Here is an 18,324-nt window from a genome sequence, read left to right as displayed (position 1 = left end):
TTCTGTCATGTAACATTAGGCCCAAAACTACCCCGCCCCTAATATCTAAACTACCCCGAACCACCCACCCGCCCTGAGCTGTAAAAAAGCTATCCCAAAACCCCTCCTGCCCCAATAAACTAAAGTACCCTGACCTCCACATACCCTGAACCCTAAAAAACAGCTACCGTCACACCCTACACCTACCCCTTAAAACGAAACTACCCCGACACCACCACATGCCCTGAGCTCTAAAAAAAAAAGGTATATCAACCCCCCACCCCATCTCTAAAAAGTAAACTACCCCGAACACCCCCACCCCTAAAAACTAAACTACCCCGACACCCCCATCCACTGAGCCATGAAACCTTTCCTCAATAAGTAAACTACCCCGAACCCCTCTACCCACCCTAAGCCCTAAAAAAAGAGCTATCCCAACCCCCCATACCAGCCCTAAACACTAAATTACAACAGATATCTATCATGTTTGTGATGGAGAATTCCCCATGGCCAAGATCTAAATCAGGCCCTACATTTACTCAGAACTAATCAAATCTCTTTCCAAATCATGTAGGTCCACAATTATATTGCTCAATGTATTTTCTTGCAGTAGGAAAGAGCATACCTAGCTGGGATAGTGCTCCACTTGCTATATGTGCAAAGCAGGACGTAAATGAGGATTCTGTGTCAGGTACACAAGGTGGTCTTTGGCCTAGCCCATAATTCATGTTTCACGATTACAAGATGTAGGCTCCATTCTGTGATCTTAAGACCTTGTCAGGCTGAACCCACCCAGTCACAAATGAACAACTGGATTGGTTAATGCATATCACTTCTAGGCCAAGACCTCTGCATCTGCCATATTCACCATAAAATTTACCATAAAATAAAATGTCTTCCATTACATTCATCATTGATGCTCTAAATCTACAACTAAGTAGATCAGGAAATTGGCTCACTCTACTCTCGGTTTTAAGTAAAATTTCTACTCGCCCTTTCACTCATCCCGTGCCTCCTTTACCAAAACTAAGGTTGCTGATCAAGTGAATGGAACACAATTTCTAATAATGATTTCTCAACACAGCACACTATTTAGGTGCATCTCACCATGCGGCGCCATTGACCATGAAGGAGTCTGAGCCAGGGGGGATGATGGTATCCTTGTAGTAACACGGGCATTTAGTAGGGGGCACACAGCTGCCAGAGTCGGTCATGTAGGTCCCTTCTTTGCAGACGCAGCCATAAACTGGATAGTACAGGTCCTTGCATGTGGTATCCGGCTGACTTAGGGAGCGGCAGCTGGGCTGGCATTTGGTAACGTTGAAGCTGTACACCGTCGAATTATTGCACAGACAATTAGGGTGGACGCCTTGCAAGAAGAGAGAGGAGAGGTTAGGGAGGGTACTTAAGCCCAAACTTTCTTCTGCCTATATGGCAACATTCCCATAAGCCCAAATAAATTCAGTTATTGATCACACTGAAAGATCATAAATGTTAGCCAGAAAGAAGGTCAGTGGCTCCAGAATTGAACACAAAGACGCTTTCATGCTTCCAAAGTTAAGGTGTCAAGTGACGGCTTGTTTTCTTTGTTCAGGGCAGTGCTGCAGCGCCGAGCAGAATTTGTTTATCTTACTGCAATTAGTTTCTTTTAAATTGTGATAATTTATGCTTTTTAATCAGACAAGAGTGTGTGTGAAAATGGAGAGTCAAAAATAAATATGAAGGGAACCTGAACACAACTTTCTAATTCAATTTAGTTGGTGTGCATTCACCACGACCAACGACAGCATAAAACGGAAAAGCAGACAGCGTGAAAATTAAAGTAACTTTTTGTTTGTTTCTCTTTTAGCCTCTTTAGATAAGTTTTTCACATCATAATGTGGAGTCAGAAATGTGTTTCCCTTTTTATTGGGACTGTTGTTTTTAGAAAAATTTGCTACGCTCCCGCAAAATTGCATCACAACCCTTTAAATTAAATCAAACTCATAGCATTCATTGCCGTGTTAGAAATTGGGTTTCTGATTGGCAGAGGTATACACCCTGTCCAAGCAGGAAGCACAATCTTACTCAGGGTAAGTCAGATACACACCATAAAATAGCCTGTGCTCACCCTCTGGTAGCTTGGCACAGAGCCAGGCTATACTTAAGAGGCAATGTGTAAAGAATTTGTGCAACACTTTAAACAGTAACACAGTGAAAAGACCACAAAAATTCTCCACACCAAGTTAGTAAAATAGTTTATATTTTTATAAATAGGAGAAGACCAAAACCACAAAAATCCAATAAGTAGGTGTAGAGATATGATTTTTTAAAGAATAAATGTACAAGTAGTGATAAGAAGCAATATTGCCTCTCAGGAAAACTGGTGGTGCTGGACTTGGAAAAAGCCAAAAGTTCAGGCCACCTGCGATGCACCACACTCCAACAACAGGACCCACATTGGACCCGCTGAGCAACAGAACTTTAATTATTGTTGCAGCATGAGATGCAATGATGATTCCCATGGAGTTTGGGTGTTGCGCAGGATTTCTCCATGCAACTGCGGTGATGCAGTTGGTTCAGAGTGCAGTGCGCTGGTTCTGAGTGTGGTGGTTCCAAAAGCGATGGATGTCCATGCTGGAGGGACAATGCATTGATCTTCTCTACGCAGTGGCAGTGATGCGCTTGCTCTGAAGCTGTGGTTCCGGAGGGGAATCAGCAATTCCGAGCGCAATATGCCGGTCTGGTCTCAGCAGCAACAGTGATGTGTTGATCCCAGTTTGGCAGCAGGCAAAGCGTTGGTTCTGATCAGCGCAACTAAGCTGATGCACAAGTTCTGGTTGATGCAGCACTTTATACTTCCTGCCAAGGGCCTGGGTTGGCACCACTTGGCACAGCAATACTTGCAGTAAGCAAAGTCCAGGTGCTGTTTGTAGACGAAAGAGATTTCTTTGATGTCAGTCCATTCAGCTGTATAGCAGTCCTTCTTCCTGACAGAATATCCTAAGGTCCTGATGTGTAATAGTTGTGTGAGGTCACAAGTCCAGTTCTTCTCCCCAGTGGTGCCTTTAAAGTAGGGGGACCTCAAAGAGAGGCCTTTGAAGTTCCCAGAGTCCCTGCCTTTCCTGCCCTGGCTCCAGACACACTAGAGGGGATTATGCAGCCCTCTGTATGGGCTCTGGACACAGCCCATTCAGGTGTAAGTGCCAGCTCCTCCCTCCCACCCTGCTCGGGATGGGCCAGTAGGATGCTGATGGTCCATCAGCCACACCTAAACTCCCTTTGTGTGCTATTCTCTAGAAGGAATGCACAAGAGTCCAGCTGTCACCCACTCAGACGAATATACAGAGATATGCAAAAGGCACTAGATGATTTAAAGTAACGAAATGCCAACTTTCTAAAAGTGGCATTTTCTGTATCACAATTTAAATTTTGACTTCACCATAAATTGGAATTTTAAATTGTAATTCCACAGACACCAAACTTGGCGGTCCCATCTCTTCCCAATTGGAAATTACACTTATAAGATGTAATAAGGAAATCCCAATGTTTTCCTATGGGAGAGACAAGTCTTGCAGTAGTTGAAAACAAATTTAAGAGTTTTTAGCTACCTGGACATGTAAAACTTAAAATTATATGTTCAACTTTTTCAGTACACTGCACCCTGCCATTGGGGCTGTCCGGGGCATACTTTAGCGGTGACATATGTATTAAAAAAGGAAGGTTTGGGCCGAACAAAAGGGTTTACTTGCCTAGTCAACATGGTAGTTTAAAACTGCACACACAGGCTCTGAAGTTTTAGTCCTGAGTCAGGTTTAAAGACTTCCTAAATGGGTTACACATTTAGAGCCGTAGGCCCACTAGTAGCATTCAATTTGCAGGCCCTGGACACAAGTAGTGCATTTTACTAGGGATTTATAAGTAAATGAAATATTTCAAATGTGGATAAACTAATGGCACCATGTTTTCAGCAGGAATCACATGCACTTGTCCTAAAGCCAACAAAAATGAATTCAGCAAAAATCGGAGGGAAAAGGCAAAAGGTCTGAGGATGACCATGCACAAAGGACCAGGTCCAGCACCCTGCATTCTACCTAGAACATAGTATTTGAGGAAAAAAGTTTTAGACTGAAAATAGAGATGGTGTATCATTGCATGACTGCTTCTCAGTGCCTAACTCAAATAATGAAGGAGCGCTATGCAGCATGGTCTCATTCTAAGAGAGTATCTGAGGTAGAGAGTCATGGAGCAGTGATTTTTCAATTGTTACAGTTCCATCTGATGATTCATTTTCCAGTGATTCCGAGGAACCTGTCCATGCAGTCATATTATCCCAATGCAAGCACACTCTATGCAGCTGAGGGACAATGATACTGTAGCCCAACCCAGAGTGCAACCTAGAGTACCATGCTGAGGACAGGGAGAGTGCTCATTTGGCAGCCCCCCCAGTTTAGTTCAGCCAAATGTTTCCCCATTCACTGCAAAAGCATGATATGAACTCAATACTGCCATTTTATGCTTATTGACTACTTTTATCTTTTTCTAGATTATGGCTTCTTTGTGGAAACACAAATCTGCGTGGTGAGCAATTGTTGAGGGAGCATGTTGGCACTCTGTAGACTCCCTCTTCATTTGGAGAGTTGAACAAATGTCATAGTCTTAAGCACAACGTGGGAACAGCACACATAACAAGCGTACAGCCCTGTTGGTCTACACATAAGGTTCAGGCAAACCACAGCTATACCCTGGGCATGAGCACAGACAGATTCTACATTTTAGTGATTCTGCAGAATTGCCCCAGGACCATTTAGACCATTACAGGTTATTCAAAATGTGTCCTGCTGTAGATTGTTTGTCTGCCAAGTTTCCATAGATGTATACTCCTAAAAGTTGACGCTTCATTTTTCTAACTAAAAGGGTGGTTGCTGTTCAGGCAGTACATACCAAGCAAAAGAGTGTATTATGGCATCGAGGAGTGCATGTTGTACCATAGTTCTACTAGTTATATATACAGCCTATTAGTATATACACTGAAAGAATCCCTGATAAATTTTGTAGGTTGTCTTGCGACATTAGGAATTAGTGAGAAGATTGTGTGGCAGCTTGCGCAATCACCCCTTCATAAAGTTTACAGTATATACATGGATAATTTCTATATAGGAGTCTGAATGATCAGCAAGCTCCAAAAAGCTGGCACTGTGGCTAGTGATACAAAGTGACAGCAAAGCAAAGGATTCCTTCAGGAACTTGTAAGAAGCTCCAAAAAGGCAGGAGCAATTAGTTGTGATACAACAAACTGCTTGCGGTCAAATTCTTTGATAGGAGGAAAATATATGTGCTCATTATACTTCATGATGAGAGTATTTCTCTGGTGACAGTTTGGCGTCAGTTGACTGAATTCCAAAAGCCCACCTGTATACTGGATTACAACAAGTACATGGGTGGAGTGAATAAAAATGACCAGGCAGTTCAACCATGTAAAGAGCCATAAAACTTGCACATGTTATAAGAAACTGGCTACCCACATGATCCAGTTGGCAACATACATTTCATATGTTGTCTATTGGCAGACCACCACAGGAAGACCGATGGCCTATTTTGCCTATGAGTTGGCTTTTATTAAACGTTGAACTGCCTCTCCTTCACCTATTGTAGAAGAAAAAGTCTCTCCTTCATCTATTGTGGAGGACGTTGAATGGCTGCAGAATCAACACTTTGCCGACCACATTCCTGCAATGGAGTACAAGAGTAAATGATTCACTGAGGCAGAGTTTGCGATGAACAAGGAAAGAGACAGGACAGTAAGCTTTACTCTGCCCCCTGTCCATCTCAGCCTGCTCTCTATTTTCTAACTCCCTTGACTTTGTACGATACAAAAGCAAAATCCTGAGGAACTAACTTAAGTAAAGTAGACATACCTGTTCCAAATGGCTAGGCATGGATGCATAGCGCCATGGCTAACTACCTGACTAGCTGTGCAGCTTTTCAATTTGCTTCGTCTAATTCAGAAAGAAGTACTGTAATCCACTATTTTATCTTCCTAACTTAGATGCGAGCCACTGTGTCGTTACTGACTGCAGTATATAGGTATGCCTTGGTCTTGCTTGTGGCTGCTTAGCACCTTAATCCTCTGTCAAAACAAGGTGGCTATTCCATAGGCCATATGACAAGTGCATTACAGTCAGTGCACTGTACATGCAGGTAGACAGGATATGTCATGTTTTGCGGGTACCCTGTGCCCTAAAACATGAGGTAATTTTTATTTTTTGGAAGTACTTTTTAGGGAGCTTAGGAGAGTCTGCTGTAGCATGTTTACTCCAGTTTTTAACTGTAGTTATTCTCACACTGTCTCTGGAATGGGTAAGCAAATGCATCTTCAGACAACCCACAACTTCTACACACTGGAAGGGGTCAGATTTAGTGCGTCTTTTCATGTTGCGGCTGCTACACCAAGCCTCAAAAATGGGGTACCATTTTCATCAGAAGTGTGAGAACACTATGTGGTATGAATTTTGTGGCTCACCACAGATTCTAGAAATTTCTCTCGCAGAAACGTTGGAAACTGTGTGATTTTAGTCATATTTGAGGCTAGCGGGGTACCTGAGGTAAGAAAATGGAGAGGGCTCCACACAACTCAGACCACATTGGACCCTCCTGGATCTTTAGATTTCAGTTTTCAGAAATGTCTGGGTTTGCTAGGATTCCCTAGATGGTGGCTGAGCATGGCTTAAATTAAGTAGCTACTCACATCACCAAAAAGAGTCGACTTTTAAAGGGAAAAAAATGATGTCACCAAGTTTTGTTTTGAAGCCTATAATTTCACATACATTAGTCCCAGGCACACGTGTGGTACCATTTTTATTAGGAGAAGTGTGGGAACACAATAGTAGAACATTTGTTAATACGAATTGGATTTGTTTCCATTTTTGGCTTTCAAATTTAATTCATATCAAATACAAATACCCTGTGTCTCAAAACTCAGGACTTTTTTCATTGGTTTTGAGCCCAGGATGATGATGAATAGATCGAAGACAGGATGGAACCAAGGGTATTCCCTTTCTCTGTAAGACTTAGGGGGTCATTACCACCCTTGCGGAAGGCAGAAAACCGGCAGTAAGACCGCAAACAGGCTGGCGGTCTTACCTTGCGGAATTATGACCAAGGCGGTTACTGCCATGGTCACCCGCCGGTTCACCGTTCCGCCCGCCGGGCTGGAGACCTGGGTCTCCAGCCCGGCGGCCGTCACTATACCGCCGGCGGTATTTGGACCCGGCTTACCGCCGTGGATTCCAGCGGTTTCAACCGCCATGAAATCCATGGCGGTAAGCACTATCAGTGCCAGGGAATTCCTTCCCTGGCACTGATAGGGATCTCCCCCACCCCTCACCCCCACCCCGACTCCCTCCCCTACAACCCCCACCACCCCTGCCATCCCCCAAAGGTGGCAGGGCCCCCCTTCCCACCAGACCCCCAACATCACATAACTCACACACACCCAACACGCATGCAGGCACCACCAACACACACACGCACACACACCGACATACATGCCAACATCCACACACAGTCAGACACGCACACCCACATTCAAACATACACGCACACATCCATACAGACATACCCACAGACATACAGGCACTCATTCCCAAACATGCATCACCCCCACAAGCATACACGCACTCACACCCCCCCTCTACATACTCAAACGCACAACCCCATGCACGCACACAACAAACAACACCCACCCACCCCCCTCCCCTAACGGACGATCGACTTACCTGGTCCGTAGATCCTCCGGGAGCCATGGGGGCAGCTCCGCCGACACCACACCGCCAACAGAACACCGCCACGGCGAATCACAGGACATGATTCGCTGGGCGGTGTTCTTTTGGCGTGGCGGTGGAGGTGGAGCAACCTCCACTTCCCCGCTGATCGCCAGTATGGCTGTTGGCGGTTCTCCGTCCGTTAAGGGACGGAGAGCTGCCAACGATCATAATAGGCCGAGCAGCAAACCGCCTGCGCTGGCGGTCTTCCGCACGGCGGTCCCTCGACGCTCTTTAAAAAAGACCGCCGAGGTCAAAATGGGTTTTTATATTGTTGTTTACCTTGCTACGTTTCAGGATGAAATCTTGTCCAGTACTCCTATTGTTTATACTCACTGTACCTGGATCGCACTTGTGTGTGCATGTGTAGGCACATTGTTCACAGGGGAATGGTAGTATTTTAAATACTCTGGACAAGTTATGATACACAGACACTTTATAAATTACTTTCTGTCTAATACCTTCGGAGGGGCACTCTGAGATGTTATTATCAAAAACCATACACTAATATTGTTGTCACGTGTTTATGATTATATACATTGGATTATGCAAGTACTTAGGTTTACATACACTGGGTATTTGGTGACGGAATATTAAAACAAAATATTCCTGATTGATGAACATTGTAATAAAATTGTCTTCCTTTGATGATGTTTTTAGCCCTGATGAAGTCAATGGGTTACCTTCCAAAACGAAACATGTGTTGGCTGTGCTAACACTAAAAAGATGTGTCAAAATTGAAAGCATCATCTGATGGATACAAGGGGACTGTAATCTTGTTCAATTGGCTGTGTTAAAACTAAAAGATGTGTCCAAACTGAAAGCATCATCTGATGCATACAAGAGGACTGTAATATTGTTCTATTGGAAAATACACAGAAATTAAATCATCATCTGGCAAACACAAGAGGACTGAACATTTGACTCACAGCTTCAAGGTTTTGATTGCATTATATACAAGAACTAATGAGTTTTACTTTATTACTTAATAGTATTGGACTGAATTACGATGTGCTGATGTGAATAGTGGTACCTTTTTTTAGTGTACACTCATTCAATATTTGTAAAGAAAAGTTAGGTTGAGATGTACTGTATTCTCTAGCGTGTCTCTTGAATGTTGTTTGGCTTCTGTCAGTCATTGACTGATCAGGTTTTTTGTGGGGAGGGGTGTGCTTTCCCTACAAGAACACCTCTTCGTTGATATTTCTGATGTAACACATTGTCTATTGGGTCTTTGAGTGCCATTCTTTTCCTATATAAACACCCCTCATTTATATTCACTCTGTTGGCACCACTTGGGGAGGAACAAGACTCACAAATGGCAAAGTCCATGCACTGGTTCCAGCTGGTTGGAGACTCTTAAGTCCCTGAGGCCAACAAATTAGCCCTTGGAGTCACTATGGTAGTCCTGGGTTCAAGATACAGGTCTAGTCCTTCTCACTCAGGCAGGAGTGCAGCATGGCAGCACAGCAGGGCAGCACAGTGGCACTCCTTCTTGCAACAAAGCAGCACAACAGTCCTTCTCCTGAGTCTTCCACTTGTCCGGATGTGTACTGAAGAGTAGGTCTGAGGATCCTATTTGTATACTCGGTGCCCTCTTTGAAGGAGGAGACGTTTCTAGGGAATTCCTTTTGAAGAGCTTGAAGTTTTCTGCATCCCCTGCCCTGGCTCCAGGCTGGCTGAATGAACAATGCCGGGCTGACCGGTCCTTTGTGTGAAGAGAATTTTCAGCTGCAAATGGGGCTGTTCCCAGCTCTACCCTCCTCCCCTCCGCTGCCAATTGATGGGCCATCCAGGCACACCTACTCCCTTCAGTGTGTAACTGTTTTGGAGGAATAAACAAAGTCCAGCTACACTCAGTCCCATGACCCAGAAACAGGCTGGAGTCTAGGGCACAAAAATGCCATCTTTCTAAAAGTGGGTGCTGGACCTGGCCCTTTTTGCAGGGTCATCGCTAATCTTTTTGCCTCCTTCCTCCTTTTTTCTGACCTGTTTTTGTTGGCTTTGGAACTCTGGGCACTTTACCACTGCTAACCAGTGCTAAAGTGCATATGCTCTCTGTATAAAATTGTACTGTTGATTGGTTTTTCCATGATTAGCATATTTGATTTACTGGTAGTTACCTAGTACAGTGCACTAAATGTGCCCAGGGCCTGTGAATCAAATGCTACTAGTGGGCCTGCAGCACTGGCTGTGCCACCCACATGAGTAGCCCTGTAATCATGTCTCAGACTTGCCACTGCAGTGTCTGTGTGTGCAGTTTTAAACTGCCAATTCGACTTGGCAAGTGTGCCCACTTGCCAGGCCTAAACCTTCCCTTTTCTTACATGTAAGACACAGCTAAGGTAGGCCCTTGGTAGTGCCATGGGCAGGGTGCAGTGTATGTTTAAGGTATAACATATATTAATGTGTTTTATATGTCCTGACAGTGAAATAATGCCAAATTAGGTTTTCACTGTTGCAAGGCATATCTCTCTCATAGGTTAACATGGGGGCTACCTTTAAATATGATTAAAGTGTAGATTCCCTTTGGGAGCAGATGGACATGTGGTGTTTGGGGACTCTGAACTCACAATTTAAAAATACATCTTTTAGTAAAGTTGTTTTTGAGAGTGTGTTTGAAAATACCACTTTTAGAAAGTAGGTGTTTCCTTGCTTAAACCATTCTTTGACTCTGCCTGTTCGTATGTTCCCTGTCTGGGTTAGTTTGTCAGTTGGGCTATTTGCGTCTCTCTATAGACAGTGACACAAGGAGAACTGAGGTGTAGCCTGCATATCCTTATGAGAAATCTGTGCTAGGAGGGAGGGGAGGAGTGGTCACTTACACCTGAAAGGGCTGTGCCTGCCCTCACACAATGCAGTCTCTAACCCCTGGTGTGTGTCTGGGGCCTGGCATGGGCAAGGCAGGATCTCACAAACAAGAGAGACTTTTCTTCGAAGTAGGCCTACTTCAAAGTCCAAAATAGGTATAAGAAGAGCACCCAAAACCCTGAAAATTAGAACACTTCTGGAAATCAAGAGGAACCTCTACCTGGAGAAGAGCTGAGGAGCTGAAAAGTGCTGCCCTGCCTGTGGCTGTGCTTTGTGGAGCTATCCTGCAGTTGCTGCTTCTGCCTGTGCAAGGGGACAAAGACTGGACATTGTTGTGCATTCCTGCTTGTGAAGAAATCTCCAAGGGCTTGTTCTGAGCTTGCCTCCTGTTTTTGAAGTCTGAGGGCGATCAAAGACTTCCCCTGCCAGCACCTGGACTCTCTGCTGAGACACCTGCCCTGCCAATTGGTGCCCTATCCAGTTCCTGGGGCCTTGAAAATTGAAGTTAGCAGACCAAGACTGAACATCCATGCACGGACCGCCTTGCGGGGAAGTTTTTGATGCACCTTCCGAGATGCGGCTGAGAAACGACATGAAATCAATGCTCCACCTGCATTGTGGCTGAAAAATCGATGCACGTGGCTGGAGAAATGGCGCGCAACACCTGCTGACGGAGGCTGATAATGTTGAAACCCGCATAGCAAGGTTTTTCTGGTACTGTGCGGCAGGATTTTCGATGCAAACCTAGCTGGGAGCGGAAAACGACACAAAGCCTGCCCAGACCCGAGGTGCTTGTCCGGATCCACGCATCGCTCTCTTGTGGAGAGAAAAAACAACGCATGCCGACCCGACTGGAGGAGGAACGATGCACGGTCTCGCTTGCAAGTGAGAAATCGACCCATCGCTGGCCTTTCCGACGCACACTCGCATGTGCAGTGGTATTTTGACGCAACCCCTGCACTTTTTCACCCTAACAGTGTTAGCACTGTTTTCTAAGGATTTAAGACTCTTTCTTGCTTTTTAATTCATAACTTGACTTGTGTAAGGTGTATTTTTGTCGTTTGGTCTTGTTTTGTTTAGATATATTTTAGCTATTTTCCTAAACCTGCATTGTGTCATTTTGTAGTGTTTTCACTGAGTTACTGTGTGTATTGGTACAAATACTTTACACCTAGACTCTGACGGTAAGCCTAGCTGCTTGTGCCTAGCTACCAAGGGGGTGAGCGGGGGTCAACTGAGGGTGATTCTCCTTTACCCTGACTAGAGTGAGGGTCCTTTCTTGGACAGGTGGTAACCTGACTGTCAACCAAAGACCCCATTTCTAACAGTGGCATTTTCAAAATTGCATAATCTGACTTTATCATGAAATAAGATTCTTAATTACAATTTCTCCATCACAAAACACGAAATACTCTACTGTTCCCAATCAAGTGTTAGCATATATTAAATGTAATAAGGCAGCCCAATGTTGCCTTTGTCAGTAGTGAATTAATTTAGGAGTTTTTTCTCTACCAGGATATGTAGAACCTATGTGTACATTCCCAACCTTTTAATTACAATGCACCTTGCCCTACAGGCTACCTAAGACAACCTTTGGGGTGGCTAATATGGAACAAAAATGGAGTTTAAGGCTTGGCAAAAGGGTTAGACTGCCAAATCAAATTGGCAGTTTAAAACTACATTCAGACTGCAAAGGCAGGCCTGGGACATGTATTAGGGGGCTACTTAAGGGAGTGGCACAATAAGTGCTGCAGGCCCACTAGAACGCATTCAACTTACAGGCCATGAATATTTGATATACTACCTTACTAGGGACATATAAGTAAATTAATTATGCCAATCAGCAGTAAGCCAAGCTAACCATGTTTAGGGAGTAACCAAAAGTATTTTAGCACTGGTGAGCAGTGGAAAAGTGTCTAGAGTGCCACGTCCAACAAAAATAAATTCAGCAAAATAGGAAGGGTGCAAGAAACAAAATTGAGGGGATGACCTGCAGAGAAGAGCAAGTCAAACACTGCAACAACACTAAGGGCACATTCCTACACACCATATGAAGCACCACTTTATTGTCATGTACTGGAATAGAATACACTCAAATCTGGAGGTTGAACTAGGGTACAAATTCCCACAGGAAACCAAAGTGACCTTGCTGTGGTTACTGGATGGTTCAGAAGGTGGATTCAGTGCTCGTTTACTAAATGTATTACCTATCTGATTGCCAAGCACCAAGCTGCCAGCACCCCCACTACCTTGGGTGAGTGGAGGGTATGCATGAACAGATGCATCTTACAAATCCTATAAAGCCAGAGGTTGCTCTACTAAACACCAACGGATCTTGTCTAAATGGACACAGTACTCGAAAGATTAGGGATCATGGCTTTGTCACTTCACATGCTGCAGATGTCAGAGAGGGACTCTTTATTCAAATGTGTTTAAGGGGTCTTCTATGTGATGATTACAGGACATTTGGTATACGTAGTGTAATTGTTTCATTATTTTTAAGTATACATGATATTCTTGTAGTAGAAAAATAAATTTAAAGATTTATCACACAAAATGTGCTCTAATAATTGGGTCGCGCTCTGGGATTTTGTAGTTTGTGACAATGAAGTGAATTTTCATGCAAACAATGTCTGGCCTATTAACATTGGGGGCGTATTACATAAATTGCCCTGGAGGCGCAACAGGTGTTTGCGCCCTCTTTGAGCCCCCGGGCACTTTGGTATTACAGAACAGGGGCATAGACACTTGTGCAGCCCCTTATATAATACTGATAGTGCTGCCACACATATAGCTACAGTGCTAACATCAGAGGGTGTACCCGCATTTGCATGGGAGCGTGGACCTAAGCAAATGTGGGAATCCTTTTGCCTGTGAGCTTGTGCCGTATTACCAACATGGGTGCAGAGGCAAAAATGCAGCCCTCTTGGGGGAAGAAAAAGGGTCCCATGGAGCCCACAGACATCCCCGTGCAGGCAGGTGCAGTAACCTGTACTTCCAAGACTTCCGTTTATACTGTTTCGCAAAATGCATAACTACACCTACAACTGGACTGTACATCTAACAAAAAACTGTGTGGGATAGTACTTGTATAGATTTGAAAGGCCCTATTGCCACTGGAGCGTCACTTTTAGTGATGTTCCAGTGACACTATGCACTGCTCTGTATTTACAAGGTGACGTTAAGCCACTTTTTGTGGCTTAAAGCCACCTTGGAAATATGGCCCCTCCACACGGAGCACTTTGTGTGGAAGGGGTGTGCAATGGGTGTTGCTGTGGGCGTGCCACAGCAAGACCCATTGCATTTTGACGCTGCCCCAGATTTACAAGTTTTCATAAACCTGAGGCAGCCCCAAAATGTAACACCACCCCAAGGGTGGCTTTAGCATGGCGCAACAAGGAGAAATGCTTTCATTTCTCTTGTTTTTTGCTCTTTCCATGGGTGCTGCATTCTGATTTTTCTGCCGGAAGGTTTCCCTTCCGGCACAAAAACAATCTCCCCTGCAGCGCAGCCATCCTTGCACCATGGTGCAAGGGTGGCTGCGTTGGCGCTCTGTAGCAAATTTAGCGATATTGCAGGGGGCAACACAGGGGTGCGCTGTATTTTATTAAAAACAGCGCATCACTGTGTTTTGAAAATTACGGAGTGCGGGGCTGCCAAATGTGGGGCAGCATCACGTTCTGCCATTTTCTTTTAAATCTCAGCCACAGTTTTTTACTGATAAATCTTGTACTCTATTCCACCAAACCACAGACTTTTCAGAAAAGAAGCATGTGCCAAGCAGATGCATTTTATATCTATAAGTTACTTCGGTTTGCATTACAATAGGCCTGTAATCATTCTTGTTATTTGGCCATCCTGGAATTCTGGAGCGGACTATACAAAGAATTATGAGTATTTAGAATAGTGTGACCACCCAAATTTCATGGAACGTCTATAATTTGGGCATTACCTCCGTTGTCTGTGATGATCTCTATTATGGGTACCCTTTGTTCGTAATTTTAGGGATTGCAGCAAGCTGTGCTGCTCCACTGCAGAAACCTCAGTCTTGTGCAGAATTTCCTGTTGGGAAAGCTGAAACTCCTTCTCTGCACACAAGAGCAGCCCCTCTCGACCTCAAAACTGATGATCAACCTCCCCATTATCATTCTGTTTGCAGCTGATTGTCACATACAGAATGACAATGGGCTAGTCTCAGCATGTGTTGGCCTTCTCCTGCCCCAGCCTAGGACAGGTTATTCTGCTTTTATCCAGGGGCTTTAGCATACACCAGATGCCAAGCACTGAGTAAGAGGGGGCTTTTGGGTGAGGGTTTTACATTTTGAAATATCTTCTATGGACTACAGTGTCTAAGTAGTACAGTGGGATAATGCACCTCTTGCAAAGTACAAGGTGTAACATGCAGATGAAACAGTGTCTCAGAGTCGCTAAAACTCACAATTTGTGAGTCTCAAACCTGACTGTCCTACATTTGGCTACAAGTCTTTTGGGGGTTGGGGATGGCGCCAACAAAGATTGTCTTGTTGGCTGTCAACAGCAGTAAAAACTGTCAGGGACGAAGCTAGAGGTGGGAGAGCAAATGGGGGTAGAATAGAGAAAACTACCCCTTATGTCAGCTATCAAATTCTGCTTGGTGTAGATCTCTTTGGTAACTTTTTCATCGTTCAATACGTCTAGCTATGTGTGCATGTTTGCTCAATACTCCAAAGTGCTATATAAACTAAAGAACATAAACCTATTTTAACTTGTACTTCTGCCACCTGTCTATTTTATAATTGTGTGATGTTCTCAGATATGTCTGTAAAATGGTCCTTAGTCCTGAATTTCTGGCCTGAACTTTGACCCTTTGTCTTTAATTTTTACTGTCACTGTCCAGAATTTGCCCTCTTGCCAGCTGCTCACCCTAATTTAGAAAGCAACATGAAGAAATGTAACTACTATGATGATCACCGCATTTTCCTCCGGTATTCCACCTAGAGTCATCACCTGCTTGAAGCCGGTGAAATCGCAAGTAGAATACCACTTAGCAGCAGGTATTTCGATGAAGTGGTAATTCCAATGGGCCAATAACCCCCGTTACTGGCTTTCGGAATAAACAGGCCACTAGTAAGGACGGTGTTTTCAGCAATGCAGTAAGTATTGAGTGTATTTACTCTTTAATGGGTCAGCCGTTGCTAATTACCCCTCTAGAGGCCCCAATTGCTACACCTCGTCACTTACAGACGTCCGGCCGAGTTACATTCAAGGTGATCCCTTTGATGTTGCATGCTCTGATGTAGGACGAGAAGGCAGCACAGAGGGAGAGTCTAGCGTCCATACTCGCACAGGTGTCATACGTGCATTTCTGCCAAAAAAAGAACATCAATAAAATGTTAGTTACAATGGAGATGCATTTTTTCATGGACACCCCCTACTCATGTTGTCCCTTATTTTGTGAACACTGAATGCCCCCACTAAAAAGTGGCTAGTAACAAAGCATAACGCGCAACATTGTGCTGACAGCTACCCAACTGATTGGCTGACAACGGAGCATTCCAATTTAGAAAAGTAACAATGTAATCTTAAAATTATCAGTTGATCAAGTCTTACAACCCCAAGAATATTGCATTGCACTGGTCCATGTAAGTATTTCTTACAAGGAGCAAATCTTACTAAATCTGTGTTCTTCACATATACAAATTTCACACATTTTTTTTAACGCAGCCCTCATGTCCAACTACATTTGCAAATTTCACATGTGTTTTGCGAAATTTAGTGAAAACAATAATTTGTGATGTCTCTCAATACTGACCTCATCCTGCAAGGTTAAGTATTAAGCACTGCAGAGGAGTAAAGGTCGTTGGATTCTAGGAGTACCTAGAACTCACTAACAGCCACTGCAGACTGTAGTGAGCAACATTTTTAGTCGCAATGTTTGATCAATGCCAGGGACATATATTTATACATTTATGTATTTATTTACATATGTATCCTAGATGCACTGGAAAACGTAATTGCTTTTAGGTGCCTGTCTGTGCACCGAGTGTAATAACTCATTTTTTGCAGTTTTGGGCGCGGGCTTAAGAAGGTATTTACTTCGTAGGGCGATGGTGGTCGGAAAAGATCGATTTTCATTTTTTTTCTGAAGGTTTGTCTGTTTGCCCTGCGGGTAAGGCTGGAGGTAGTTCGACATCAGAGGCCAGTGACTAAGAAGCCTATGTTTCCTCTGCTTTTGAATTTATTTCTGAGACCCGTCAAGATGTTATCTTGCTTGAAACTACCATGGTGGATGAAATTTTGCCATTTGCAGGGACATAGCTTAATTGGAGGTTTTTTGGGCTATGACCCACGCCAAATAAATTAATTCTTGGTTTGGTAGCTAGATCTTGAATCCCCAAATCCGGCAGTTGTAACGAAACTTGAGGGGGGGCCTTTCAAAGTACATGGAGGCCCCCCTCTGGACTTATTCAGGAGTTTCCAGGTCTAGGTACTGTGCTGGATGTTTCTCTTGTGAGCCAAGAATGAAAACAAAACAGAGACCTTTGATACAAACAAGGGAGAGATAGAGAGGGACAGAGATACCAATCTGGTGGCTGAATTTCAAAAGCTGAAACCAGATAACCTGAAACAATACCTTCTTTCTTGCTTGTCCAAATTGTGTGATCCTAGGCTCATATTATATTTCACAGGGCCTCCTTTTACTTTATTATCCCATATGAGAGGCCAGGTTTAGGGCTTACACCAATACTGACTTGCCTCTTAGTTCACTAATGGCATGCCTGTCTCTGCAATTATATAATCTGACGTACTAAGGTGAAATGCTTCAGCATGTTAAAGAAATACACGTTTTTGAACTTTAAAGAGACTGTATATAGTTTTCACATTATGTTTGTTTCACAATACACATGCCAAACGTTTTCATAGCTTGGCTCGTGCACTGACTCTTAGAGCCAAGCCAAATCCATGGCTCTGGTCTGGCTTGCTCTATTAATATTTTGGTGCGCCATCCTCTAATTGCGACTCAGACTTAGAGGCATATATAAACTCTGTTTGCGCCAGATTTGCATCATTTTGTTTTACGCAAGTCCTACGCAAACTTAACTCCATAGTTATATTTTGCCGCTAGACGTGTCTAGCGCCAAAATATTAGAGTTAAAGTCATTTTTTGGGTGCGGAAAACTACCTTGCGTCAATGAGATGCAAGGTAGGTGTTTCCGGGCAAAAAATGACTCAAAGGCCCTAGCGCCTTATTTATCCTCCCGTACAAAAATCATGCACAGGAGGAGGGCCTTAAATAAATCATTTATTGCCTGGGTCAGGGCAGACGTTAGGGGACCTGTGGGCCTTTTTCCATGGTCAGACACCATAGGAACAGCCCACAGGTGCCCCTCCCTGCCCCCAGGGACACCCCCACACACCTGCACCCACACCTGGAGGACACCTAAGGATGGTAGGACCCATCCTAGGTATGTCCAGGTAAGTATTTTTTTTTTTTTTGCAAAGTGCCATGGGGGGCATAACTTGGGCCCCCTACATGGCCACTGGGCTGGGGGCATGACTTCTGTCTTTACTTAGACAGGAGTCACGTCATTGGGGGTTGTGCATGGAAATAATGACGCTAATCAGGTTAGAGTCATTTTTTTACTCTAACCTGACTAGCGCCATTCTTTCACGCAAAACCTCCAGTTTCCCCTATGCCTCCCTGACCCGGTTAGCGTCAATAATTGTGACGCTAACTGGGCCTTAATGCCGG

The 18,324-nt window shown here is 44.1% G+C and overlaps 1 protein-coding gene across 1 annotated transcript in view; it reads right to left on the bottom strand.

Moving 5' to 3' along the window:
* Positions 1–18,324, bottom strand: part of LOC138284363 (mucin-2-like) — a 1,502,605-nt gene that overhangs the window by 1,139,757 nt on the left and 344,524 nt on the right. Inside the window, exons 16-17 of the mRNA XM_069223056.1 lie at positions 15,813–15,936; positions 1,087–1,348 (exon numbers count right to left, since the gene is read on the bottom strand). Coding sequence (XP_069079157.1) covers positions 1,087–1,348; positions 15,813–15,936 — 386 coding nt within the window. The remainder of the gene's footprint in view (positions 1–1,086; positions 1,349–15,812; positions 15,937–18,324) is intronic.

This window comes from Pleurodeles waltl, chromosome 3_1, assembly GCF_031143425.1.
Source record: "Pleurodeles waltl isolate 20211129_DDA chromosome 3_1, aPleWal1.hap1.20221129, whole genome shotgun sequence".
NCBI classification, from domain to species: domain Eukaryota; kingdom Metazoa; phylum Chordata; class Amphibia; order Caudata; family Salamandridae; genus Pleurodeles; species Pleurodeles waltl.
The sequence above is the reverse complement of the archived record's forward strand: the minus strand, read 5'-3'. Positions and strand labels throughout refer to the sequence as shown.